The sequence below is a fragment of the Ceratotherium simum genome, chromosome X, assembly GCF_057802395.1.
Source record: "Ceratotherium simum simum isolate JZ-2026a chromosome X, ASM5780239v1, whole genome shotgun sequence".
Lineage (NCBI taxonomy): Eukaryota > Metazoa > Chordata > Mammalia > Perissodactyla > Rhinocerotidae > Ceratotherium > Ceratotherium simum.
In genome coordinates this window covers 101,930,396-101,954,832 of record NC_141940.1, presented here as the reverse complement: position 1 = coordinate 101,954,832, position 24,437 = coordinate 101,930,396, and the positions used below count along the sequence as shown (strand labels likewise).

At 35.5% G+C, this 24,437-nt stretch overlaps 1 protein-coding gene across 1 annotated transcript in view; it reads right to left on the bottom strand.

Moving 5' to 3' along the window:
- LOC147911959 (dystrophin-like) overlaps window positions 1-24,437 on the bottom strand; it is a 424,678-nt gene that overhangs the window by 107,465 nt on the left and 292,776 nt on the right. The window contains exon 9 of the mRNA XM_087426447.1: window positions 24,220-24,351. Coding sequence (XP_087282573.1) covers window positions 24,220-24,351 — 132 coding nt within the window. The remainder of the gene's footprint in view (window positions 1-24,219; window positions 24,352-24,437) is intronic.

Genomic DNA, 24,437 nt, shown 5'->3' with positions numbered 1-24,437 from the left:
TCACTTTCTGTCATTTGTGAAAAAGAAAATATTTGACCAGTCAACATAACATCATTCACCTCGTCACTCCTGCGAAGAATTCAAATAAGGAAATGGCCAGAGTCTCTTGACCCACTCCCCACTGCCAACCTTGGAAATAAAACATATTTTTTTAAAAAAATTAAAGTTTGGATATGCTAATCATTTCCTTACAAAATTGTACAAAGCTGTCTTTACCTCTGTGGATGCCTGGAAGTCTTTGTTTTGACTCTTGGCTTAACTGAGCGTAGTGGGATTTAAGGTATGCTTTTTAAGGTCCTAAACTCTCCTGATGATCCCCAGGGTCAGTTTCTTTACTGACGCTTTACAACTAGCCTAAGCAATTTGACAAGGCAGGCTTTATTACATGACCAAGGGGGCTTGAACGGCGCACCACTGAGAACTCTTTGAGCTCTGCAAAAGCCAAGATTCCTTACTCAGATCTTGGTGGGACTAGGGGAAAGCTTGAGCTTGGAACGGCTCCTGGACCATGCTGGCCGTACTCTTTTCCCCTTGCCCCACCACATCGTTTGCCTTTAAATAAAAGCTTCATGTAAATAGACTCTGTGAAGTCTAGTGAGTCTTTTCAAATATCTGAACTGGGGAAAACTTTCCAATACGTTATTTCCTAGCCATAATAAATCCTGATGGCCAGGATATATGCATATGTTCACATAGTTTTTATATTTTATTCTGTATTTTGGGAAAATTAAGGTACATCCTTATGTTAATGAAATATGCCTATGTTTTATGGGAACAATTGCTATGATAGATCACAAACTCATTAACCATTTTGAAAAAACAATTCATTTAGCTTTAACCTTATCTATCATTCTTTCATTAGAAAAATCTTTCTGCCATGCTAAAGCACTAAATATATTTCTCTTCTTATACCAGAAAATATCTTCCTGTATTTTAATTGGATTTTTACTTGCAACAGAAGAATCAAAATTACTCTGTTCCATAAGAAAATGCTATATTTTGAAAATTCCAGCAATTATATTCAAATTTTCATCCATTAAAAAAATTTAAAAGGTGCTCATTTCTTCAATTCTTACCGATTTTACTTTTCCTAATATTTTAGAAATTTTCTAACATTTGGAAATATCACTAAGAAATTATAATAGAATTGAAATTGAGACTTCAAATGTTAGTTTTGTCAAAGGTCTGACCTTTTTCTCTAACAGAAATAAAATTGCCCTCACAAATGGTCCTTCAGTCAGTGAAAAGAATAAGTTTCACCAAGACAAAGGCTCTTTGTCTATAAATGACTTAATCTACTTTTGTGCAGTATTAAAATTTCCTCTTATGAAAAGGCAAGAAAGCTCCATATAATTCCTATACTTTAACTGAGAAGAGCACTTCCTTCACTTAAACTGAGGTATTACATCTCAAATAGTTAATGTAGAACATTTGTTAAGGGGGTCATAGATTTAGTATTACTTCAAAAATTTGTTAAAACTACACACAAGCCAATAATATGACATTTTCAAAATTTATTAAAAAATAGAAATTTCATTTTGAGCCTCAACACTGCACCCACATGCTCACCCTCTCACTCTCTCTCACACACACACAGTAGAAATTGTTGAGAACAGAAAATCATCAGGCTATTCAAAACCCTTATAATTGAGGAGAGTAGTTTGTGAGTTCATATCTGTGTATCTACTTATGTTTCTTCTCTGGGCTTACTTAGTTCCCTGTTACATTTTACGTCACTTTTCACCAGTTCCTGCTCCACATCTTTTCCACCCTTAGTCAATAAGGGATAATTTTCATCTCTATCTATTCTTATTACTGTCAAAGAAAAAAAGCTTCTTGTGGCAGCAAAGATCCCAAGTTATCTATTTCCTTCATCAATTGAACACAGGCTTACCTCCACAGCTACAGTAACGTCATTTATTAAAGTCACGCCCCAGTTAAAATATTTTCATTCTTCCCTCCACTTATCTAAGCCTCCTAAAAAGTCCTGTTTAGGATGCACTTACACAATGAAAAGAGTCCTAAGTACTTGTCCATGGATCATTGCAAGGGGCCTGTATAAATTACAGATTCGTGGATTCCATCGAATAGGCTTGTGAGAAACCTCATGAATCAGTACTTTTACCACCTCCCCAACACCTAAGGTAACTTTAGAAAAGGAACCACATGTTTGAAATGTAGCCTATCCTACCTTGTATTATTTATTCCTTTAAATGTAGAACTCCTGTTCAAGTATGGTGAGCGGGATTAATAATTTATAGTGAGAAAAGGAAGAAGATGTAAAACTCTGTCACTGCAAGGTTCAGATTGTAGGACCTGTTTCTAAAACCCTGAACAATTTATTAGGATCATGAGAGCAGCACTAATACATATAACTGGATAGGTGCTCTACTAAATAATGATGCTCACTCAATTCTTCTCTAGAATACAGAATATAATGGGATAATTGGGCATATAAAAAGAATATGCTATTTATTCATTCATTTATTCTATCAACATATTTTGAGTACCTACTATATGATTTAGCCTCTGAGTCTCTTCTCTCTTGGAGTTTTCATTTATTAGGAGAAAACAACCTACAGATAAATGTATAGCATAATGTTGGCAGTGATAAATGCTATGAGGAAAAAATAAAAGCATGGGAAGAGGAAAGAGAGCAATTGTGATGGTATATTAAAAAGGGTAGTCAGAAAAGTCCTCTCTGAGGCCTGAGTAAGGTTGGGAAGCAAGTCATGTAAAGATCTGGACAAGAGCCCTCCAAGAAGAGGGAAACACATGTGTAAAATCCCTGAGTTGGAAGCACGTTTTGTCTATAGCAAGGCTATCAGGCCAGTGCATCTGGAGCTGAGTGATAGGGAGAAGGACAGGAAAAATGTAGGATATGTAGAGAACAGATCATGTAGGGATTTTGGATTTTCTTCTGAGTGTAAAGTGAAATTATCCCAGGATCAAAGCTACTCCAAACATCTTCTCAATTTACCCAATTTGTAAATTCTTTAAATACAATAATATAACCGTATGTGTCCCCTGTGATTGGTTCACTGTCACTCACTCCATAATAGTTAGCAATTTTCAACAAGAATTGTAGATTAGGATCATGGATTCCAGGCTTACAAAGGAGCCAAAAGTCATCTTGCACAGCTACATGGTTCCTGCACATAGTAGGTGAACAGGTTAATGAACCATGTGTCCAATGACTGATTCTCTTTGACAACCAGTCTCATAATCTAGTCTGTGCTTAAGTACTTCTTCCAACAGAGAGCTCATCAAAGATTTCTATTGCAATTTTGGGTATTTCTATAGGAAAGCTAAAAAGTAGTAAAAAAATCATGTGCTCCCATGAATTTTAGCAAATTAAATGGCTTTATTTTTTTTAGTTTTGTAAATTAATATTTTATACTTAAAGAATTCACATCACTAAGCCAATTTATTGAGGGCATGGCCATGTTTTTATTTCCTATTTCACTTTATCTTTCGATGTTTGTGCAAATCATTACATAGATGTAGCAGTCATAAATATTGCTCATGAATATTCTCAGATTTCCACATTTGAGATATGTAATATGAATACACTTATTAGTGTTCTGTAAGTAGGCGAGGCCACGTGACTGCTTTTGGCCAATGAGTTGTGAGCTGAGGTAACATACACCAATTCCTTTCTAAGTATTTAACTGTCAGTGAAAGACCATTATTTTACACCACACATAAAAATTAACTCAAAATGGATTAAAGACTTGAATCTAAGGCCTGAAACCATAAAACTCTTAGAAGAAAATATAGGCAGTACACTCTTTGACATCAGTCTTAGTGGTAACTTTTCAAATACCATGTCTACTCAGGCAAGGGAAACAAAAGAAAAAATAAACAAATGGGACTACATCAGATTAAAAAGCTTCTGCACAGCAAAGGAAACCATCAACAAAATGAAAAGACAGCCCACCAACTGGGAGAAAATATTGGCAAATCACATATCCGACAAGGAGTTAATTTCCAAAATATATAAGAACTCATACAACTCAGCAATAAAAAAATGAACAACCTGATCAAAAAATGGGCAGAGGATATGAACAGACAGTTTTCCAAAGGAGCTATACAGATGGCCAACAGGCATATGAAAAGATGTTCAACACCACTAATTATTAGGGAAATGCAAATCGAAACTACAATGAGATATCACCGTTAGAATGGCTATAATTACCAAGATAAGAAATAACAAAAGTTGGAGAGGATGGGGAGAAAAGGGAACCCTCATACACTGCTGGTGGGAATGCAAACCAGTGCAGCCACTATGGAAAACAGTATAGAGATTTCTCAAAAATTGAAAACAGAAATACCATATAATCCAGCTATCCCACTACTGAGCATTTATGCAAAGGACATGAAATCAAAAATTCAAAGAGATTTATGCACCCCTATGCTCACTGCAGCATTATTCACAATAACCAAGATATGGAAGCCACCCAACTGTCCATCAACAGATGAACGGATAAAGAAGATGTGGTATATATATATACAATGGAATACTACTCAGCCATAAAAAAAGATAAAATCGTGCCATTTGTGACAACATGGATGGACCTACTATGCTAAGTAAAATAAGTCAGACAGAGAAAGACAAATATCGTATGATTTCACTCAAATGTGGAAGACAAACACATAGATAAGGAGAACAGATTAGTGGTTACCAGAGGAGGAGGGGTTGGGGAGGGCGAGAGGGATAAAGGGGCACATATGTATGATGATGGATAAAAACTAGACTATTGGTGGTGAACACATTGCAGTCTATACAGAAACTGAAATATAATAAATGTACACTCGAAATTTACACAATGTTATAAGCCAATATGACCTCAATAAAAAAAAGTTCCAGAGCTTTCTTTCCCTTTGCACAGTGACTGGAAATATTCTAAATGGTGGCTGTTTCATCAGGTTGGGTCACTGAATGACCACAATGAATAGAGTCCTCTTGCTGACTCACAATGCACATGTGGTTTGAACAAATTGTTTTAAGTTACTGAGATTTGGTAACCTGATCCAGAATAAACGATAGAAATAACATAAATATTGTTAAGTGGCTATTAATACATTCTAACAGCAGTCCTTACCCTGTGTATTGTGTTACATTAGTAAATCTCCAAACCAGAATCAGGTTATCCTAGTAAGTAGCGTTAGCATAGTTCCTAGAACGTAATAATTATTCAATAATCATTTACTGAATGTAGGAATGAATGTAACTATTCATCTAACAGGAGACTATTTAGACTTAGTGCCTTAATTTTTCAAGGGCCATTGAGTAATAATGGCTTATTTCCTTAAAAATCAAGTGGGTAAAAATCCAGTTACCAAGTTGCTAAATTTCCCATGAAAAAAATTAGCACCATAGAAGCAAAAATGAAATGTTATCTCATATACACAAGCCAATAATTAAATCTGACTTATTCACCTCAGTAAATTACAAGAAATTTGAATAATAGCAATAAAATAGCATATAAATCTCTTCCATCTGAGAGAAAGACTGAAACAAGAAAAAGTTTAACAAAATAGATTGTTGCTTTTTCCAAAGACAACTGGACTGAAAATGTGGTCTTTTGCTCCCAAGTTATCCATTGTGTGGTTTCAGATGAATATTATCCCAAGAGGCATGACTACTCCTTCTTCCAGGGACTTGTAGGGAGGAGAACAATAGATTTGATAGACAACAACCTAAATTAAATATGTACCAGATATTTTCTTTGACTTCTTTCTATCTCCTTAAATTTTGGAATGTTCTATTAAAGCTCATAGGATCCGTGAATAACTATAAGTAGGGTTGGGTGAGAATTAAATGAGTATATATACTTGTAGTGTGTATCATGATTTGGAGTTCTAGTTACAGGAATGGAACTAGGGAAGTGGATACATAAGGAAAGGGCTGTTGGAAATTGCCCATATACCTAACTTAGAACAGAACACACACACTATACAAGTGTTTGGCATTATTGGCAGTATATGTGTGTAACTGAATGTGCATAAACATGCACATACATATAAATATATATTTATTTATATATATCATATATAATGTATGATTATATTTCATACACTACTTGCAACTTTCTCTTTTACCTAACCAGATATCACAGCTATCTTTACAACATGGAAATAAATATACCGCTACAACATGAATTTTAAAGGTTTCACAATATTGCATTAAATATATTTACCATAAATTTTACCAGTCCCATCGTGATGGTCTTATCTATAATAAAGGCCATATATGAGAAGTCCATAGTTAACAACATATTCAATTCTAACATCAGGAAGAAGACAAGTATGCCCACTCTCACCACTTTTATTCAACATAGTATTGAAAGTCCTAGCCAGAGCAATTAGGCAAGAAAAAGAAATAAAAGGCATCCAAATTGGAAAGGAAGAAGTAAAATTGTCAGTATTTGCAGACGACCTGACATTATTTATAGAAAACCCTAAAGATTCCTCCAAAAAACTGTCAGAACCAATAAATTCAGTGAAGTTGCAGGATAGAAATACAATATACAAAAATCTGTTGCATTTCTATACATTAGTGATGGACTAGTAGAAAGAGAAATTAAGAAAGCAATTCCATTCACGATTGCATCAAAAAGAATAAAATACCTAGGAATAAATTTAACCAAGAAAGTGAAAGACCTGTACACTGAAAACTGTAAAACATTGATGAAAGAAATTGAAGAAGAAACAAATAAATGGAAAGATATTCCATGATCATGGATTGGAAGAATTAATATTGTTAAAATTTCCATACTACCCAAAGCAATCTACAGATTCAATGCAATCTCTATCGAAATTCCAATGGTATTTTTCACAGGAAGAGAACAATCCTAAAATTTGTTTGGAACCATAAACTTTCACTCTTTAGAAAATGTTTTAACTATCTCTTACATCATTACAATTGTCAGATTATTGGCCGTAGATAAATAGGTATACTCTAGAGGTATGAATGCATATCTCAGATTTTACATAGTTAAAATTTTGTAATTTATTAAAAAATTATGCTCCAGAAAGACAACACCAATTTATTCCGTCATAAGCCCTTTCATAACTCATGAGATTTCCTGTTTCCTTATGTTCTAGAAAATTGTGGGTATTATCACCCTTCTAATCTGCCTATCTGGTAGATAAAAATAACTTCATTGTTCTAAGTTATATATCTTTCATTACTAGTTAGGTGGAATCTTTTTATATACTTACTTATATATTGACTTTGTTTTTCTTTTGTCATTTTCAGGCTCATATTCTTTGTGAATTTTCCTATTGAGGTGTTCTGCTTTTTCTTATTGATTTTCTGAGTTATTTATATATACTAGGCTATTAAAATACTGTATGTTATAAATGTTACAAATAATTTTCTAATTCATTATTTGACTTTTAACTTTATGATCTTTCATGTATAAATTCTAACCAATACATGATACAATAAGAACTGCCTTACTAAATACCTTCACCCACTCAATAAATTACTATAATCATAGAATGTGAAGTAATAGAAATAGTAAGATTTTTAAGAGCTTAATAGATACTTTCTTTCACATTCACTCCTGGTTTCTAGGATCAAGTGGGCAATGAGGAATTAGTAAATTAATGGTAATACTACCGTGCTTCTGGCGTACTTGTTCCTGAACTATTTGAGGTATCAAATAGTTAAAAAGCCTTTAATTGCCCAGCTGACACGAAATTTAAATGATGAGATAGAAGTAGAAGAATCCATGGGCACATCTTATTTCTAATTCTATTAATGACCCAAAATTCCTCTTGAAATGACTTTTTGAGTTATTATAAAGTGAATTTTACTGTTTCAGAAAGAGAATTACTTATCTCAGGAAGCAGATAATTGCCACTGGATTTAGCCATCTGACCCACAATATAGAAATTTCTAATTAAAGTCCTCCTTTTATAATGCTAATCTTTCAGCCAAAAATTTCCTTGGGGTATGTTATAATGAAGATAAAATGTACTAAGATTTTAAATTAACCAGAGATCCCAGAGAAACCTAATAAACATTTTCATAAATGTTCACTGTAAGTAAATTTTATTGTGAAGTAATCCTATTGTTATATATAGCTCTCATCATAGGCATCATTACACAATGAATAACTGAACTAATAGAAATAAATATTTAAAATGCTAATCTTCCAAATTTGGATTTGATACAGGTAAAAGAGGAATATGACTTTCTGTAACTGAATCAATAAGCAGATGATCCGGAAATAAGGAGTCACATAACAATACCGTCAACTCATCATTAATCCTTTCAAAGACAGTTTCTCTCTCCAAGGCTTTAATTTATAATATTTTCATAGTTTAAAAAAATTGATGTCTGCATTCTTATCATAAGTTCACCATGATCCAAAATACTTTATATGAGCACTAATGGCACGTTGGTTTCACAATTACTCTAAATTAATTACTATTACATAAGATATCCCTTCAGAAGAATTTACCTTTTTCTTTACAGATACAAGCTCAAGGGAGTAAAGTTTTAGTGAAAATAAAACATTTGCCAGTAGATTTGAGACACAATTACATTGGATTTACCACAGATTTACCTATGTTGCTCTGCAAGTTTGATAAAAAAATTATGTTGATTAACAGCGTTATTCCATTTTTGCACTAATATTATTCCTAGGCAAAGACCACAAACTAATATGTAAGGATATGCTCTGATGGAATTCTGTAACAGGGATAATTAGACATGGGTATCTGCTAATTATACATTTTAAGAAATATATCCATATAAAATAAGTTTCCAATCAAGGTTATCATACATCTTAATTTTGATGTTACCTCACTTTCATTATGGTTTCATTAAAAAAATGCGGTTAATAACTTTAATTAAGAAATAATATTAAAATACTTTCTGAAAATAAATAGATTATAATAAACAATAAAATCAGTGAAAAACAGGAAATCAAATTACTTAATGAACGTGAAACTAGAGGCTGTTCTACAGAAAATTGTAAAATGTGTTGAATTTGCTTGAAATATTTACAATCCTAGGATAGAAATCATATTTAGAAAACTTCAAGATACCAGGCCCTAGATACAATATTTCTACTCTGTGACCTTAGTTAAATGATTTACTATCTCTGTCTTCAGTTTTTTCACCTACAAAATGAAGAGGAAGAAGGTTGCTCCATTTGCTCAACACTCTTCATATAAAACATATAAATTCCTCCCAAGAGAATTTGAAATTTCACTTGGGTTGGAAAGCAATTGATCACCAGTGCAAAACTTATTCTGTGATACTTATGGGCAAAGACACTCTCAAATTTCTTAAGTTAATTGGGATCCTGGACATTTGAAGATCTGTACATGCTTACTTAAAACAACTACAGTCACCAATAAGTAGAGTACTCATTATTGAACACCTGTTAGTCACCATGCTAACTACTTTTCTCAACTGATCTCTATCCCTCATAAGAATCTTGTAAATTGTGGCAGATTGTACTTTTTGAGATGGATACAACGTCTCTCATCCTACAAACTCTTCTTACAATGTAACAATGACACTTCTCCATCAAGAGTTGCGTTTATGTTCCCTTCCCTTGAATATGGGTGGACCTGTGACCATGGAACAAATTGCACTATGTGACTTCCAACAGTAAGCCACAAAAGGCAGTACAGCTTCTGCTTGGTACTCTTCGGAACACTTGTTCTTGGAACCCAGCCAGCATTTTGTGAGAGACCATAAATTACATGGAGAGGCCACATGGGTGTTCTAGCCAACTGCCCTGGCGAATTTCCAACATTAGCCACCAGACATGTGAGTGAAGAAGGCTTTGCAATGACTCCCGCCTCTGCTACTGTCTTACTGTAACTGCATGAGAAGCCCTGGGTCCAGTTCATCCCCAGAATCATGAGGGATAATGACAAAAATGACAGTTATTTTTGTAAGCTTTTAAATTTTGAGGTGGTTTGCTTCATGGAAATGATAACTGGAGAAAAAGATAAGCACAACTATATTACACAAGTGAGCTAAAGGACAAACATTTGTATCACACAGCAAGTAAAAAGATGAATCAGAATTTTAACACACATTCTTATGACATCATGTTTCCTCAAAGTTTTTTGCAAAAAAAAGTATTAAAATAAATGTTTGGAATTAATATCCTTTAAGAGGCCAAAAATACAAAAGACCTGAACAGACATTTCTCCAAAGAAGATATACAGATGGCCAACAGACACATGAAAAGATGTTCAAAATCATTAACTATCAGGGAAATGTAAATCAAAACTACAATGAGATATCACCTCACGCCCGTCAGAATGGCTATAATTAACAAGACAGGAAACAACATGTGTTGGAGAGGATGTGGAGAGAAGGGAACTCTCACACACTGCTGGTGGGAGTGCAAACTGGTGCAGCCACTGTGGAAAACAGTATGGAGATTCCTCAAAAAACCAAGGATAGAACTACCATATGATCCAGCTATTCCACTGCTGGGTATTTATCCAAAGAACTTGAAAACACCAATGTGTAAAGATACATGCACCCCAGTGTTCATTGCAGCGTTATTCACGATAGCCAAGACTTGGAAGCAACCTATGTGCCCATGAAGGGACGAATGGATAAAGAAGATGTGGTATATATACACAATGGAATACTACTCAGCCATAAGAAATGATGAAATCCAGGCATTTGTGACAACATGGATGGACAATGAGGGTATTATGCAAAGTGAAATAAGTCAGAGGGAGAAGGTCAAATACTGTATGATTTCCTTCATTAAGTAGTAGATAATAACAACAATAAACAAACACATAGAGACAGAGATTGGATTGGTGCTTACCAGAGGGGAAGGGGGGAGGGAGGAGGGCGAAAGGGATAATTCAGCACAAGTGTGTGGTGATGGGTTGTAATTAGTATTTGCGTGGTGAACATGATGTAATCTATGCAGAAATAGAAGTATAATGATGTACACCTGAAATTTATACAATGTTATAAACCACTGTTACTGCAATAAAGAAAAAATTAAAAAAAAAAAAAGAGGCCAAAAATAAGCTAAACAAGACATACTACATCCAGTCTACAGGAGGCAATCCAAACAATATACTAATGATTACAAATAAGCCACCTGAATTTTTTTAAGATTGTTATGCAAACAGATTAGCTCGGTTCCATCCAATAATTCTTTCAACTTTTATAAACCCATCAAGCCCCATAAAATGCAATGAACATGAAGTAAATGGGAACTTTCAGTAGTCTTTGTTTTGCAGAAATTGATCCATTTTTGTATCATCCACAACTGCACCTCTGGAGCTATCTCTGATGTCAAGAGACAGATGGGAAAAGTAAGTTTCCAGCATGGTTGGTCAAACTATCTATCATCTTTTCCAGAAACTCCAAGTATCTTTGCAAAAGGTGAAAATGGAATTTTATTCTACATTTTTGGATTTCGGATATTTTTAAGTTTATATCATAATTTATAAATATAATTCAAAATGCAGGAAAGTTAACCTGCATTATTATAAACCTCTCTTCCCCGTTAAACACTTATTTAGTACCTCTTGTGTAAGAACATGAGTGAAGGCTTTTTTCACGTAAAGTATGTGTTAATTATTTTAGCCACCGTGTAAAATAGAAATTATCTCTATTTTAGAGACGAGAAAACCGAGTCATAGAAAGAAAATGACATATTCAGGTCCAACAGAGAGTTATTAAAATAGCAGGGCTAGAGTTTGAACTAGATTAACTTCCTCTTGCCCTCAAGAGCTGGTTTCAGCTCAAAAGAAGGCTCAACTGACGCTTTTAGCTATAGAATCCTCTTTTAACCTTAACATTTCCATTATTTTTTAAAATCTCAACACTTCTTTGTTTCCTTCACAGTGTTTAAAACAATATAGTCATTTTTAATTTGATTTTTAATACATTTTGGTCTCTTCCTATCTACAAATTAAGCTTCATGAAAGCAGGTAGCACGTCCATCTTGTTCACCGCAACACTTTCAGCAACTAGAAGAATTCTAGTACGTAGTCTGTGCTCAATACACACATACTGATTGAGTAAATAAATAAAATCTACACCTCTAATTTTCGGACATCTGACTCTAAATACAAGAATATTATGTACCTGACATTGAAAAATTCTAAAACACTTCAGATGATGTTATTTAGCCAGATAGGTTTCTTTTCCCCTTTTTCCATTTTACAGATAACAAAAAAAATTGAAGGATAAGAGTGTATTTGTTCAAAGTAATATTATTACCTAGATTCTTTCTAAAGTTCCCTCCAGTTTCAAAATTCTTGGGAATCTTCAGTGCACTGATCTTTAGAGCTGAGCTCAAACTTTGACAATTCTGTTTCTAGGTCATTTATTCAGTCACATCAGAGAGTATAAAGGCTTCCACGAAGCAAATCAATGGTGCTTTTAATCTAAGGAGTGCTCCCCACTGGCTGGCTTTGCACCTTCTGTTTGCCAATTCTTCTGTACAACCTGTGTTCACTCTAAGAGACAAGTTGTGTTGGGAGGGGCCAATGGCAGAGCAGAGCGAAAAATCTCCTCTTCCCCTACCTCCTCCCTACACAGGAACACTGTGCCTCAAACCACCTAGAAGTGTTTTTTTCTCCTTTAGAAGGAATATTACTATATTTCACTTTACCTGGTTCCAAGAACTGAACCGAAACTGAAACATGGTTTCAGCAACTTTAGAACTAAAAAGTACATACTTTTCCGTAGTATCTTTTATCTGGTATATTAACTCAGGAGGTTGCCAACCTTTACATAGTTTTAATTTGAAAGTTTATTTCTAAATCAGTTTAGAACCCGGGCTATCTCTTCCCACAGAAGAATTGATAAAAACATACTAAGGTCCTCAGATCGGACCACAAAATTTCATTTAACTCCCGATGTATTTAAAGTAGTAATCATGATATCGATGCTCTTTTTGGAGAACCTAAAATGTGCCTACACCATGGAAGGTTCTTTACATAATTCATCTCACCTACTCCTCCTAACAGCTCTATGAGTTAGACATAATTATCTTAACATACATGAGGAAACCAAGACCCAGAAAGGGCAAGAAACTCTTTCAAGGCCACATAGCTAGAATGTGGCAAAGCTGGAATGTGAACCTAAGTCTCTCTGATGCCAGACTTTGGGCTTGCTCCTCTTTGCTGAACTAGTACTTTCCTCCTCAAGAACTGATGCTTCTCTGGATAAATGTGGTTTCATTCTGAAGTTTCATAAATGACGGTTTCCCTGCTGAGTATCAAGTGTGTGTCTCTGTTTATCGCAACTACTTTCCGGGTAATAGTGAAATTTCTGGCCTTGGACACAATTTCCATCAAGCCCTGGGATAGTTTAACATAAACTGCTGGCTGTCTACACAATATCCATTTTCTTCTCTACTTCCTAATAGAATCTGATTTAATTCAGGAATCACTCCATTCCGCTTGGCTATGTGATTCAAGGATGGCTGACTTTTGATTGGTTTAAACCAGTCATGGTAGTATGTTCTGTTTCCTCTTATTGGTTTAAGCGTGAGGATGCGACACAATCCTGTCCAATAAAATGTAAGGGAAAATATGCTAGGGAGCTTCTAGGAAATGCTGCCTTATTCTTACAAGAGGCATACATTCAGATTATGATAAATGTGCATTAATTGATAGATGGTTTCGACAACTGGGTAGCTTCTGGGAAAAATATTAAAATTGTTCTCAACTTTTTACCAGTTTTAGTGGGATCAAAGTTTAAAAAACAGAACTAGAAGAAACCAAGAGAGATTCTTTTTTAAGTACTCTTTCAACAGCAGAGCCCTAAATAAATATGACCCTCCCTACCTATAAAAAAAGCCCATAAAGTAAAAGATTAAAGAATTCCCAACATAAAATAGTAACATTTTGAATGGAAAAAAAAAACCACAAACAAAATTCAAAAGACAAGTAACAAATTCTGAAAATTATTTGTATTCCACATCACAAAAATTAAATGGTATTTAATATATAAATAATTCCTGCAAACTGATAAGAAAAGATACTATTCCAATTGATAAAAATTGGGAAGCATATGAAAACTTCCCAGAAAAAGAAATCCTACTGGTTCTTAAGCACGTGTAAAGATGTTCAGTCTCTCTCACAATAAGAAAAAAATGCAAATACTTGAAATTATACATACACACACACACACACACACACACACACACACACACACGGGGGGGTGGCAAGGGTAGAAAGAATGCTTAATTTTAATTGACTATCTTCTGTCCTTTTTACTTTTAAATCATATTCATGCATATCATATAGCAAAAATAAGTTAAATAAAAATTGATATATAGAACTTATGATGAGACTACTTCCTTCAACCTATCATTCAACTCCTGAAATGTGCCCTTTAGTGGAAGGCTAGTCATTATTACAGAGAATCTCTGCGTACATGTGAGAGGGTGTGCAAGTTGGCACGTATGCATGAAAGACAGAAAGAGCAAGAGGCAAGGAAAAGGGGGAGGAAGCAAACTGATTGATTAGTGTAATTTAAAGGCATGCTATAAGGCAAGATCCAGATGTAAGGAAGAGTGTATAAAAGAGAAGATGCAGAGATAAAATTGACAAGGTTTGCCAGATCAGAGCAAGTCTTGAAATCTAGGCTAACAGACAAGAAGGAAAAGGTGCTAGAAAGAATCCATAGGAACAATGGGTAGCAATTAAGAACCAATTAGGTATGAGGGAATCCAGGTAGAAAGAACCACATATGGCTAGATGGGTTCAAGCCTAAGTGAGAATAAGCGTCAGAAGAGATCCCTCACCCCATGGGGAAAGATGAGATAAGCTTTAAATATATTGAACTGGAGGTTATGGTAAAGCATCTGTGTGTGGAAACTACTAGTCAGTGGCAGATGAAATAGTAGAGCTGGACCAATTCAGGGGTAGAGCTGAAGCTCTGAGAAGCATGAATTGTGTCTGAATAGACACAAACATTGAGGGCACGGGGAAAACTTTATATAATGGTGCATTGTTTCCAAATATTTTGTTTCCAAACCTTTTCATTTCTTCTGGTTTGGACTATCTAGATGCCATTTCTAGCTATATAGTGTTATCCACTGTATCTCTGGCCCAACCCTATACTTGACCAATATTTGTCATCTAAAATATTTAAACACAACTCCACTTCTCTTAACTTCAAGTTTAATTATTTTGAAGAGACCCAAAGGATGTTTCTTTCTGTTTTTTTCCCCTTGGTTATTACAAGAGCCAATTTTACTGCCTGATATAATTATTACTTTTGTGATGTTTTACAGAGTTTTATAATATGGAGGATGCTTCCCTATAGTGTTTCTACATACTTTATATTTGATATCTCTACCTTAAATGTTCGGTTGCTTCTTATTTCACAAATGCATAAATAATTATTTACCTGTCCTATTGGTGGCAGGCATGCTCCCCCAGGAGGCTGACAGCTATTGTTCATCAGACAAAGAGGAGGAGAAGAAAGATTTCTTTTTCTTTCCAAATGCTTTTTACTATTTACAAATATTAAAAGACTAAGGAGAATGGTGATAAGAAAGGAACAGACCCTCTGGCTGATCTGGATGGGAGTTTCAAATAGTGAAACATCAAAAACCTACTAGAAGTCATGACACCTGGTTAGAGGCCCAGTTCTGCCAGTTACTTGCTGCTTAAACCAATCCTTTATTCCATTTAAATTCCCTCTGCTTTAAAATATGAGTCTATTAAAATTATCCCACAGGTTTAGTTTACTGGTCAAAAGAGCTATGTATTTGAAAGGCTTTTAAAAACTGCAAGTGTTAAAGAAGAGAAGTGCCTCTTTTTTTTGTTCTGACAAGACTGCTAGGGGTATTGCTAGGGGTATTAAAGGGAAATATGATTCCCTGTACTCTTATAGAATTATAGAAGCATAAGCAAAGTATGGGTAACTTTCTAAAGCCTGATTCCTTGACTTTGTGAGCTACTAGAGAGCAGAGCATATTATTGGGGGCTCAAATGTTTTTTAAATGAATGTGGGCATCTGTGCCCTAAGCTATGCAAGGAATACAAAGATCAATAAGGCCTTCATAGGCAGAAATAAAGGTAAGTCCTATTTGTATGTCTGTTTCTTTTTCTTCTACATTGTTTCCAGCATAAAAGTAGCTTCACAATGCCTCTGGAAGGAGTACAAGGCTCATGTGCAGTCAACAAAGGAGGAAGGGAACAACCTGATACTGGAGGGCACCCGGAAGAAAGCCATGTGATACCAGTCTTATTGTTAACTTCCAGGTAATGGATGCCTTCCTCAGATTTGCATTCCATGGTATTAGACTGTGGTAAGCAGAAAAACAACCCCCTAAAGATGTCCATATCCTAATCCCGGGAACCTGTGAATATGTTGCATTACACGGCAATGAAGAATTAAAGTTGCAGATGGAAGTAAGTTTGCTAATCAGCTCGCCTTAAGATAGGTCGAGTTTCCTACACTATCCAGGTGGGCGCAATGTAATCTTGAGTCCTTAAAAGTGGAAGAGGGAGACAGAAGAGTAGGTCCGAGTGATTCGATATGAAAAAGACTCAACTTGTCCTTGTAATCTTTGAAGATGGAAGGAGGGCATGAGCCAAGGAATGTGGGCAGCCTCTAAAAGCTGGAGAAGACAAAGAAATGGAATCTCCCCTAGAGTCTCCAGAAGGAAGGCAGTCCTGCTGACACCTTGATTTTAGCCCCGTGAGACCTCTGTTGAACTGTAAAATAATAAATTTGTGTTGTTTTAAGACACTAAATTTGTGGTTGTTACAGCAGCAAGAGGAAACTAATATATAGATCATTATCAGATAGCAGAAGGGGTTAATCCAAGAGAAATATGCTTTTGTCCACGTGGACAAAAACCATTCAGTGTAGGTTTTTTAAAGTGTTACAATGCAGGTAGCCCCTCACTTTCACTCTCTCTTGAATCCACTCCAATCAGCAACCCTCTCCAAAAGAACACACATTCCACTGAAATTGTTCTTATCAAAGCGAATATTAGCTAGAGTGAGCATATGACTTCTTGGCCAAAATGGGACAGTTTTGAGAGTGAATAGCAGTGTTATTAGTAATTTCACTGCGAAAACTGCTATATATCAGGATTTCCCAGGGACTATACCTCACTGACATTTCACTGGTTAATTTTCAAGCCGAATGTTACTTGAACTAATCAGCAACACTTAATGCTGTCGAATATCTCCTCTCCCTGAAACACTGTCTTCCCCTGGATTCCAGAATTCCACACCCTCCTCCTTTTTCCTCTTTTCTTTCTGGTCTTCCTTTTTATCCCCTTTGCTGGTTCCTTCTCATCTCTAAGTCTTGGGATCTCTAATATAACTATCTGTAGTTCTTTCCTAGGTGATTTCATCCAGGTCAATGGATTTAAGTACTAGCTATGTTGCTGATGACTTCCTAATTACTTATCTTCAACCCTGATCTTAGAACCCCAGGTTTATGTATATTCAAGTCTCATAAGCATCTCAAGAATAACATGTTTAAAACTGAGCTCCTGATGTCACCCCCAAACCTGCTCCTCCTACAATCTTTCCTATCTCGGTCCATGGCAATTTCCTTCTTCCAATTGCTTAAGCCAAAACCTTGCAGTAATCCTTGGTTCCTCAAACTGAATTCTTTTATAACTCACACCCACTATGTCATATGGAGCATGACCTTGATGCAATGGTAGCCTCAATTCTGCTACCAGGTATGCCATCCCAGAGATCATGAAACAGGAAGGCTCACCGACCAAATTAATATGCTCAAATCCCACCATTTGTTAAAACATTTTAAAGCATATGGCAAGGTGAAACAGATGGGGAGATAACACAATTATTACAAGGTCAAACATTTAGAAGGATCACACTATTTACATCTCAGGTTGTACAATGTTCATATGTTTTGCTGCATTAGCCCTTCCTGCTGATGTGGTGGTGGACAGAACCAGAGGTGAGATTTGAGCAAGGGGCCCAATAGATAGAAGGTGCCAGAGGCCACCATATACACTTGCTCTATTGGAAAGATGCAAGAACGAGTACACCTGCCCTATAGCTACAGCTCACCAATTAGTCTTCTGAATAGCTACAGGATTTGTTTGTATTTTTTCGGCCTCTCTTGGGAGGCCATATGAGTATCATCAGTGCATGGCCAATTTAGGAATGATGTAGCTGTCAGCCCAGAGGTGATATGATCATACCTTATGATTTGGTCTTTTCATCTCTTTCTATCCATAAGTAACATGCTTGTGTATTCCATTATTTATTCCATCTATTCTTAACACGTGTAGTAGGTTATTAAGTTACTATCTATATTTAACACACATTTTGACATCTGCCTATATCTCACAAGCTATTTGCTTCCTCATTAATTTTAACACGTTTCACTTATATCTCATAATCTACTAGTTTACTTACGATTTATGCTCAATACCTCTTAGAAGTTTTATCTATCCTCTTTGTGTTTTTTAATAACAATTAAATATTCTCAAGGAATACAGCAAACACGTGTTTCACATTGCATTAGCGAATTCTGCAGTTTGCCCAAAACATATCCAGAATTCAACTACTATATATCATATTCACTGATATAACCAATATGGAAAACAGTATGAAGGTTCCTCAAAAATTTAAAAACAGAAATACCATATGATCTAGACATCCCACTTATGGGTATATATCTAAAGGAAATAAAACCACTATCTCCAAAAGAGATCTGCACTCCCATGTTCATTGCAGCATTATTCACAATAGCCAAGACATGGGAGCAACCTAAATGTCAAAGGGTGAATGGATGAAGAAAATGTGGAATATACGTACAATGGAATGTTATTCAGCTTTACAAAGAAGGAAATCCTGCCATTTGTGACAACATGGATGAACCTGGAGGACATTCTGCTAAATGAAATAAGCCAGATACAAAAACACAAATATTGCATGATCTCACTTATATGTGGAATCTTAAAAAAAAAACAAAAGAAAAGAAAAGCTGAATTCATAAGAACAGGGAGTAGAATGGTGGTCTTGTCAGGGGCTGGAGGGAGGGGGTCATGGGAAGTTATTCTTTAATGGATACAGAGTTTGCATTTTGCAAGATAAAGAGTTTTAGAGCTAGATGGTTGTGATGGTTGTACAACTTTATGAATGCACTTAATACCACTGAACTGTACACTTAAAAAATGGTTAAGATAGTACATTTTACATTATGTGTATTTTACCACAATAAAAAATTTGGAAAAAAAAGGAAATAATCCAGATCTCAGCTCCTGTCACATCTTGCCTGGATCATTGCAAAACCATTCTAACTAGTCTCCTTGCTTCCATCCTTGCTCATTTTGGTCTATTCTCCACACAGCAGCCATGTTGAAATAATGTGAGATTATCTCACTCCTCCAATAGCTTTCCACCTCACTGATAATAAAAACCTAAGTCTTCACCATTACTTATAAGGCTCCACGTGATCTGGTCCACTATTTCAGCTCAGACACCATCCAGCACTGTGCCCCTCACCTTTACCTTTCCTTGAACAGTCCAAGTATCCCACAACTTAGGGCTTTTGCACTATCTGTGTTTCCTCCTCACGGGTGTGTCTTCCCCTAGAAACCCGCACCTCTTTCCAGTCTTTACTCAGAATTTACCTTCTTAGTCCTTCTCTAACCACTCACACCAAAATTTTAACTTTTCTCCACCACATACTGCATATTCCACATTCGTCTTATTTTTTTCTTTTTAGCACTTACTATTGTACTTACTACTAAATTTACTTTACTCAATGCATCTTACATGTTATTTGAAATATTATTTTACTTATTTATACTATTTATCTTATTTATATTATGACTCTCCCATGAGCATATGCCCTCCATTAGGGCAGGAATTATTTTGGATATTTGTTTCTTGATGTATCACTTGGTCCTACAATAATACCAGGTATACAGTAGGTGATTAATAAATAAGTGTTAATTGATTACATAAACAAATACTACTCCATGTGTGAGTAATCCTATACATAAGAATCATAGTAGAGAAAATTTAGTGTGGGTTAGTATGAAGAACACGGGCTTGGAGTTAGATAAATCTGAACTTGAATCCAGGATCTGCCATTTATTCTTTAGGCTTTGACATTTGGATTAAAGTGGTCAATCTGAAAAGGAGACCAAAGTCACTCTAGGCTGAGAGAACCATAAAAGCTAAGATGGGAAATTGCCTGGCATTTATGGAGGAGAGTAAGTGATTTAATTTGGTTGAAGTAAAGAAAACATGAAATAGACTAGTGTGAAATAAGCGTGAAAATATAGGTTGTTAACAGATCATGGAGCATCTTGATGAAATTTAGGAGAGTGGAGTTGTTATAAAGGCAAAAGGAAGTGAAGAAAGTTTTGTGAATAATATTGTTAAAGCTGCTAATAAGGAAATTTAATCTGATTTAAGGGGGCTAAGCTAAAGAAAGTGATATTGATTGCAAAGCTATTTCTGTAATCCAGAAGACATGTATTGAGGGTCTGAACCAGAGGGCATGTATGAATATTGAGGGGACATAACTTAATGGAGAAATGTTGTGAAGAAAGAATTGACTTTACATGTCTCATTACTGAATATCAGATCAATATAGAGACAAAAGAGAATGTCAATATTTAAGTCTCAGTGACTGCTGAGTAATAACTTCATTTACATAAAAAAGGGCAAGAAACAGGTTTGTTAGCAATGAAACAAAGTTTAGCTCAGAACATACTAGGTTTGAGAAATCAGTGGACGTCAACGTATAGATACATAAGACAGAGCTGAAATGAGTTGGAAATGTGGCTGTAACTCAAGAGAGATTGGAAGTGGTGAAAACATAGATACAATGGTCATCTGCACACAGCCTGAAGCCAGGAGATTAACTCATATTGATTTGAGAGAGTGTACAAATAAAAGGGTTAAAGGATCTTAATTGAGACTCTTATGCTAAGAGAGTTGGAAGAGGAGAAAGAGCCAAATAAGGATACAGAAGAGTCGGAGATGGAGAAGAACCTGATGAGTCTAGAAGCTATGAGAAAAGTATTTCAATGATGGTTGAAAGACTGAGAGGTGAAAAAAAGACATCTGATTCGGTGACTAAGTATAATTATCTGTTGAATAAATAAAGGAATGAATAAAGCATAGACGACAGAAGGTGGTCAGTGAAAGAGTCACATAATAGCACACTAACAAGAGAAAATGGAGTAGTGTGTGTGGGGAGAGGAGGTGTGTATCTAGAGAAGTTTTGGACAGGGTGAGGCTCCAGGAGAGAGAGAAATTGAAGGTGAAAAAGATATTGGGGATCTTTGATGTAAGAAGTAGAATGAGACGAATGATCAAAGTCACAAAAACAGGAATTAATTATAACTATAAAAAGGATGTCCTCCATCCAAGGATGGATGGCAGACAAGTGATACAATGCAGGAAAGTTAGGGGTTTACACCAGACAGTATTTCTTCTTGGTAAATTAATGAGAAAAACTCATTTATAGGCAGGGATGCTGAGGGAGGTCAGATTGCTGCACCTCAAAAGGCTCAGAAACTGCAATGAGTATAAATCAGACGTTCCAAGTTTGGGACAGAAAAGAATAATTGATGTTTCTAAGATATTTGGACTTTTGAAGATAATTAATGAATTTTATATTTTCCATAGGGGACAGTCATCCAGATGGCTCTCTCTCCTGTTATGGAAAACTTCACCCTTCCTTGTAGACCACCAAGTACACACTTGAATGAAATCCTCCAATGGAATCCAATTGGCCTCTCTTGAGTTCATTTGAAGTGGATCAGATACAACCTATAGGACCTAGTGTAGGCTCAGCCTCTCTGAGAAACTCTGGAAAAAAATTTTCTTAGTAAATAGTTAAGACACAAACGTATCAAACCTAACTATGTGTAACATCATCTTCTGATATGTGTTGGGGCCCAGGACAGGTCACCTCAAGATGTCCCACAATGGTATATTTACTATTTTGAGTTAAAGTTACTTAAAAAGCAAAAAGGGCTTTTTGACCCTCCTATCTCTATTCCCCCTGAAAGCAGGAAATAAATCTCCCATGTGAAAGGTGCTCTCCCTGCATCCTTATCACCAGAGTGAGGAAATTCAAGGCCGAGATTCCTGCATAAACAAACCTTGCTAATCACGTACCCCAAACCTAAGTTTCTTTGTCCTCTCAATTCTTCACAAATTTATTGTTTCCTTGTATAAAAGATACATATACTGCCTGTTTTGTTCGCTCTCCGAGTATCATTTCTTTATGGTCTCCAATATGTACGTATTAAACTGGGTTTTTCTCCTGTTAATCTGGTCTTGTGTCAATTTTACTATTAGTTCAGCCAGAAGAACAAGAGAAGGGAAGAAAGGGGATTTTTCCCTGCCCCGACACATGCTTCCTTTAGAAACAGGCAGAATATATCATTCCTCATCAATTGTGGTTCATGCTGCCGCTTTTCTAAAGGATAACTTAGGTTTATTTCAATGGCTCATGTTAAAAACTAAAACAGCTAAGGGAATTTGTTGAATATTTTATGATATATTCTATATTTTTAATATTTAGGCAAAGGTAGAGTCAACAAATAGGGTCTAGCAAAATTAAATCCATTTATAATTACTTCATTAAGGAGTCAAACCTGAGTAATGCCTTAATGAAGTAGTAATGAGGTAAAAATGTGCTGCCAGAAGAGACATTGGAGAAAACCTTCTGGAAAAGGCAGCTCAATAAGGTGATAATAAGAGGGGGAAAACTTATCTCTTTGTTTTGGCTTGTGCTCTTTTATTTTAGGATGTATACATCTATTCTTTAAGTTTTGGAGGTTTCAATGGGAGGATGGTGATAAAAAGAGCCAGGGGAGTCAGAGAGAGTCAGGAGGGTGGGAAGGAGGGAGAGGGAGAGAAAGAAAGGATTGGATATACTTAAACTTAAAATGGAGATAAAAATAGCACCTCCCACCTCCAAGAATTGGTATAAGGATTTTACTAGTTCATATAATGTGCACATGTGGCATACAGTAAACACTCAGTAATGTGTGGCAGAATTATTTTTATTTACTGATAATGAGGAAGCTGATTTAGTTTCTTGTTCAATATTGTACAACTAGCCTTTGTGAAAACGTGGATGGGAATTTAATTGAATATGAGGCTGAGTCACACGAATGTTCTCACCCAGTCTCCTTTGTTCAGCTTTGCAAGAAGACTAGCCAAGGATGGAGGGCATTACCGTACCCTGAAATATGTTTCCCTGGGGGAATCTTTCAGTGTTAAGAATTTTCAGCCTCATGCATCAATTAACTGCACCAAATAAATCACTAATTAAATAGAACTACTGTCTTTTAAAAAATCAATGAGTCTCTAAAAATGCATACTTTTTCACCAACAGCATCAGGGCTATAATTTCTAAATTCCCATTCCTAGTGTAGTTTTGATAAAAGTCACTTCCTCAAGAACTTTTCAAATTGCTCTACTAAGCAAAATAAATAACATTTTCTTTTAAAAAGAAATTCTAGCAAATCTAGCAATTCTAGCACATTTCATTTTCATGCTCTAATGTATACGAGGCTATAATTTCTCATACTTTTAGGTTTCCTACAATATTGCAATGGTGGAAAAGCACTGAGAAGACTCCTTATGTGGAAAGTATTAAATAGTGCATAGAATCTGACCTGGTTTTGGTGTGATTTTTTGTATAAATACTACAGAGCCTGTTATATACAAGTTTAAATTAGTAAAATTAAACAAGATCATAGGAAGAGGCTTGCAGTTATATTTTTCTTAAATAGAACACAAATACATTTTTATAGAATGAAAATATAATAAAGGCATCTATACAGAGTATATATTTCCTTTACATATCAGATATCTAGAAAAATCTCCCATGTTACTAGTAAATTTCATCCATTTTCCCTTTCTTTTAAAAGTTACATATATAAACCTTTAATGACCTTAGTGACTTTTTATAACCATTGGTAGTCTTTGTAAAAGAGAACCTTATGGGTAATTATATGATGAAAGTACAAGTCACTATTATGAGAATACTCATTCACGAAGACTCAACATATATTACACCTAGAAAAGTCTCGATAACAAAAAAGCATCACATGAGAGCATCTAATGCAACTGGGAACAATGAAACAGCTCTTGATGGAGACGAAAAAAGGCACTGCAAAATTCAAACAAACCAAAGCCATGTTAGATTATCCTGGATGAAGAAGTTCTTTGGTTTGTAGAACAGAGTAAATGTTGACAGACCTGTGAAGGAAATGGGCTCCGTGTGGGGTCAGAGGTGGTGACATAAGCAGCCTGTGTGTAGGCATAGCTCTTGAACCGAGGCTTAGGAGAGGAAGGAGCTCGTTCATAGCCCTGCGCTAGACTGACTGTGATCTGCAGAAAAGGGTTAGGGGGAGGGGGACAGAAAGGAGGAGGAGACATAATAAGTAACCCCGGAAGGACTGCTTTCCAACACACTA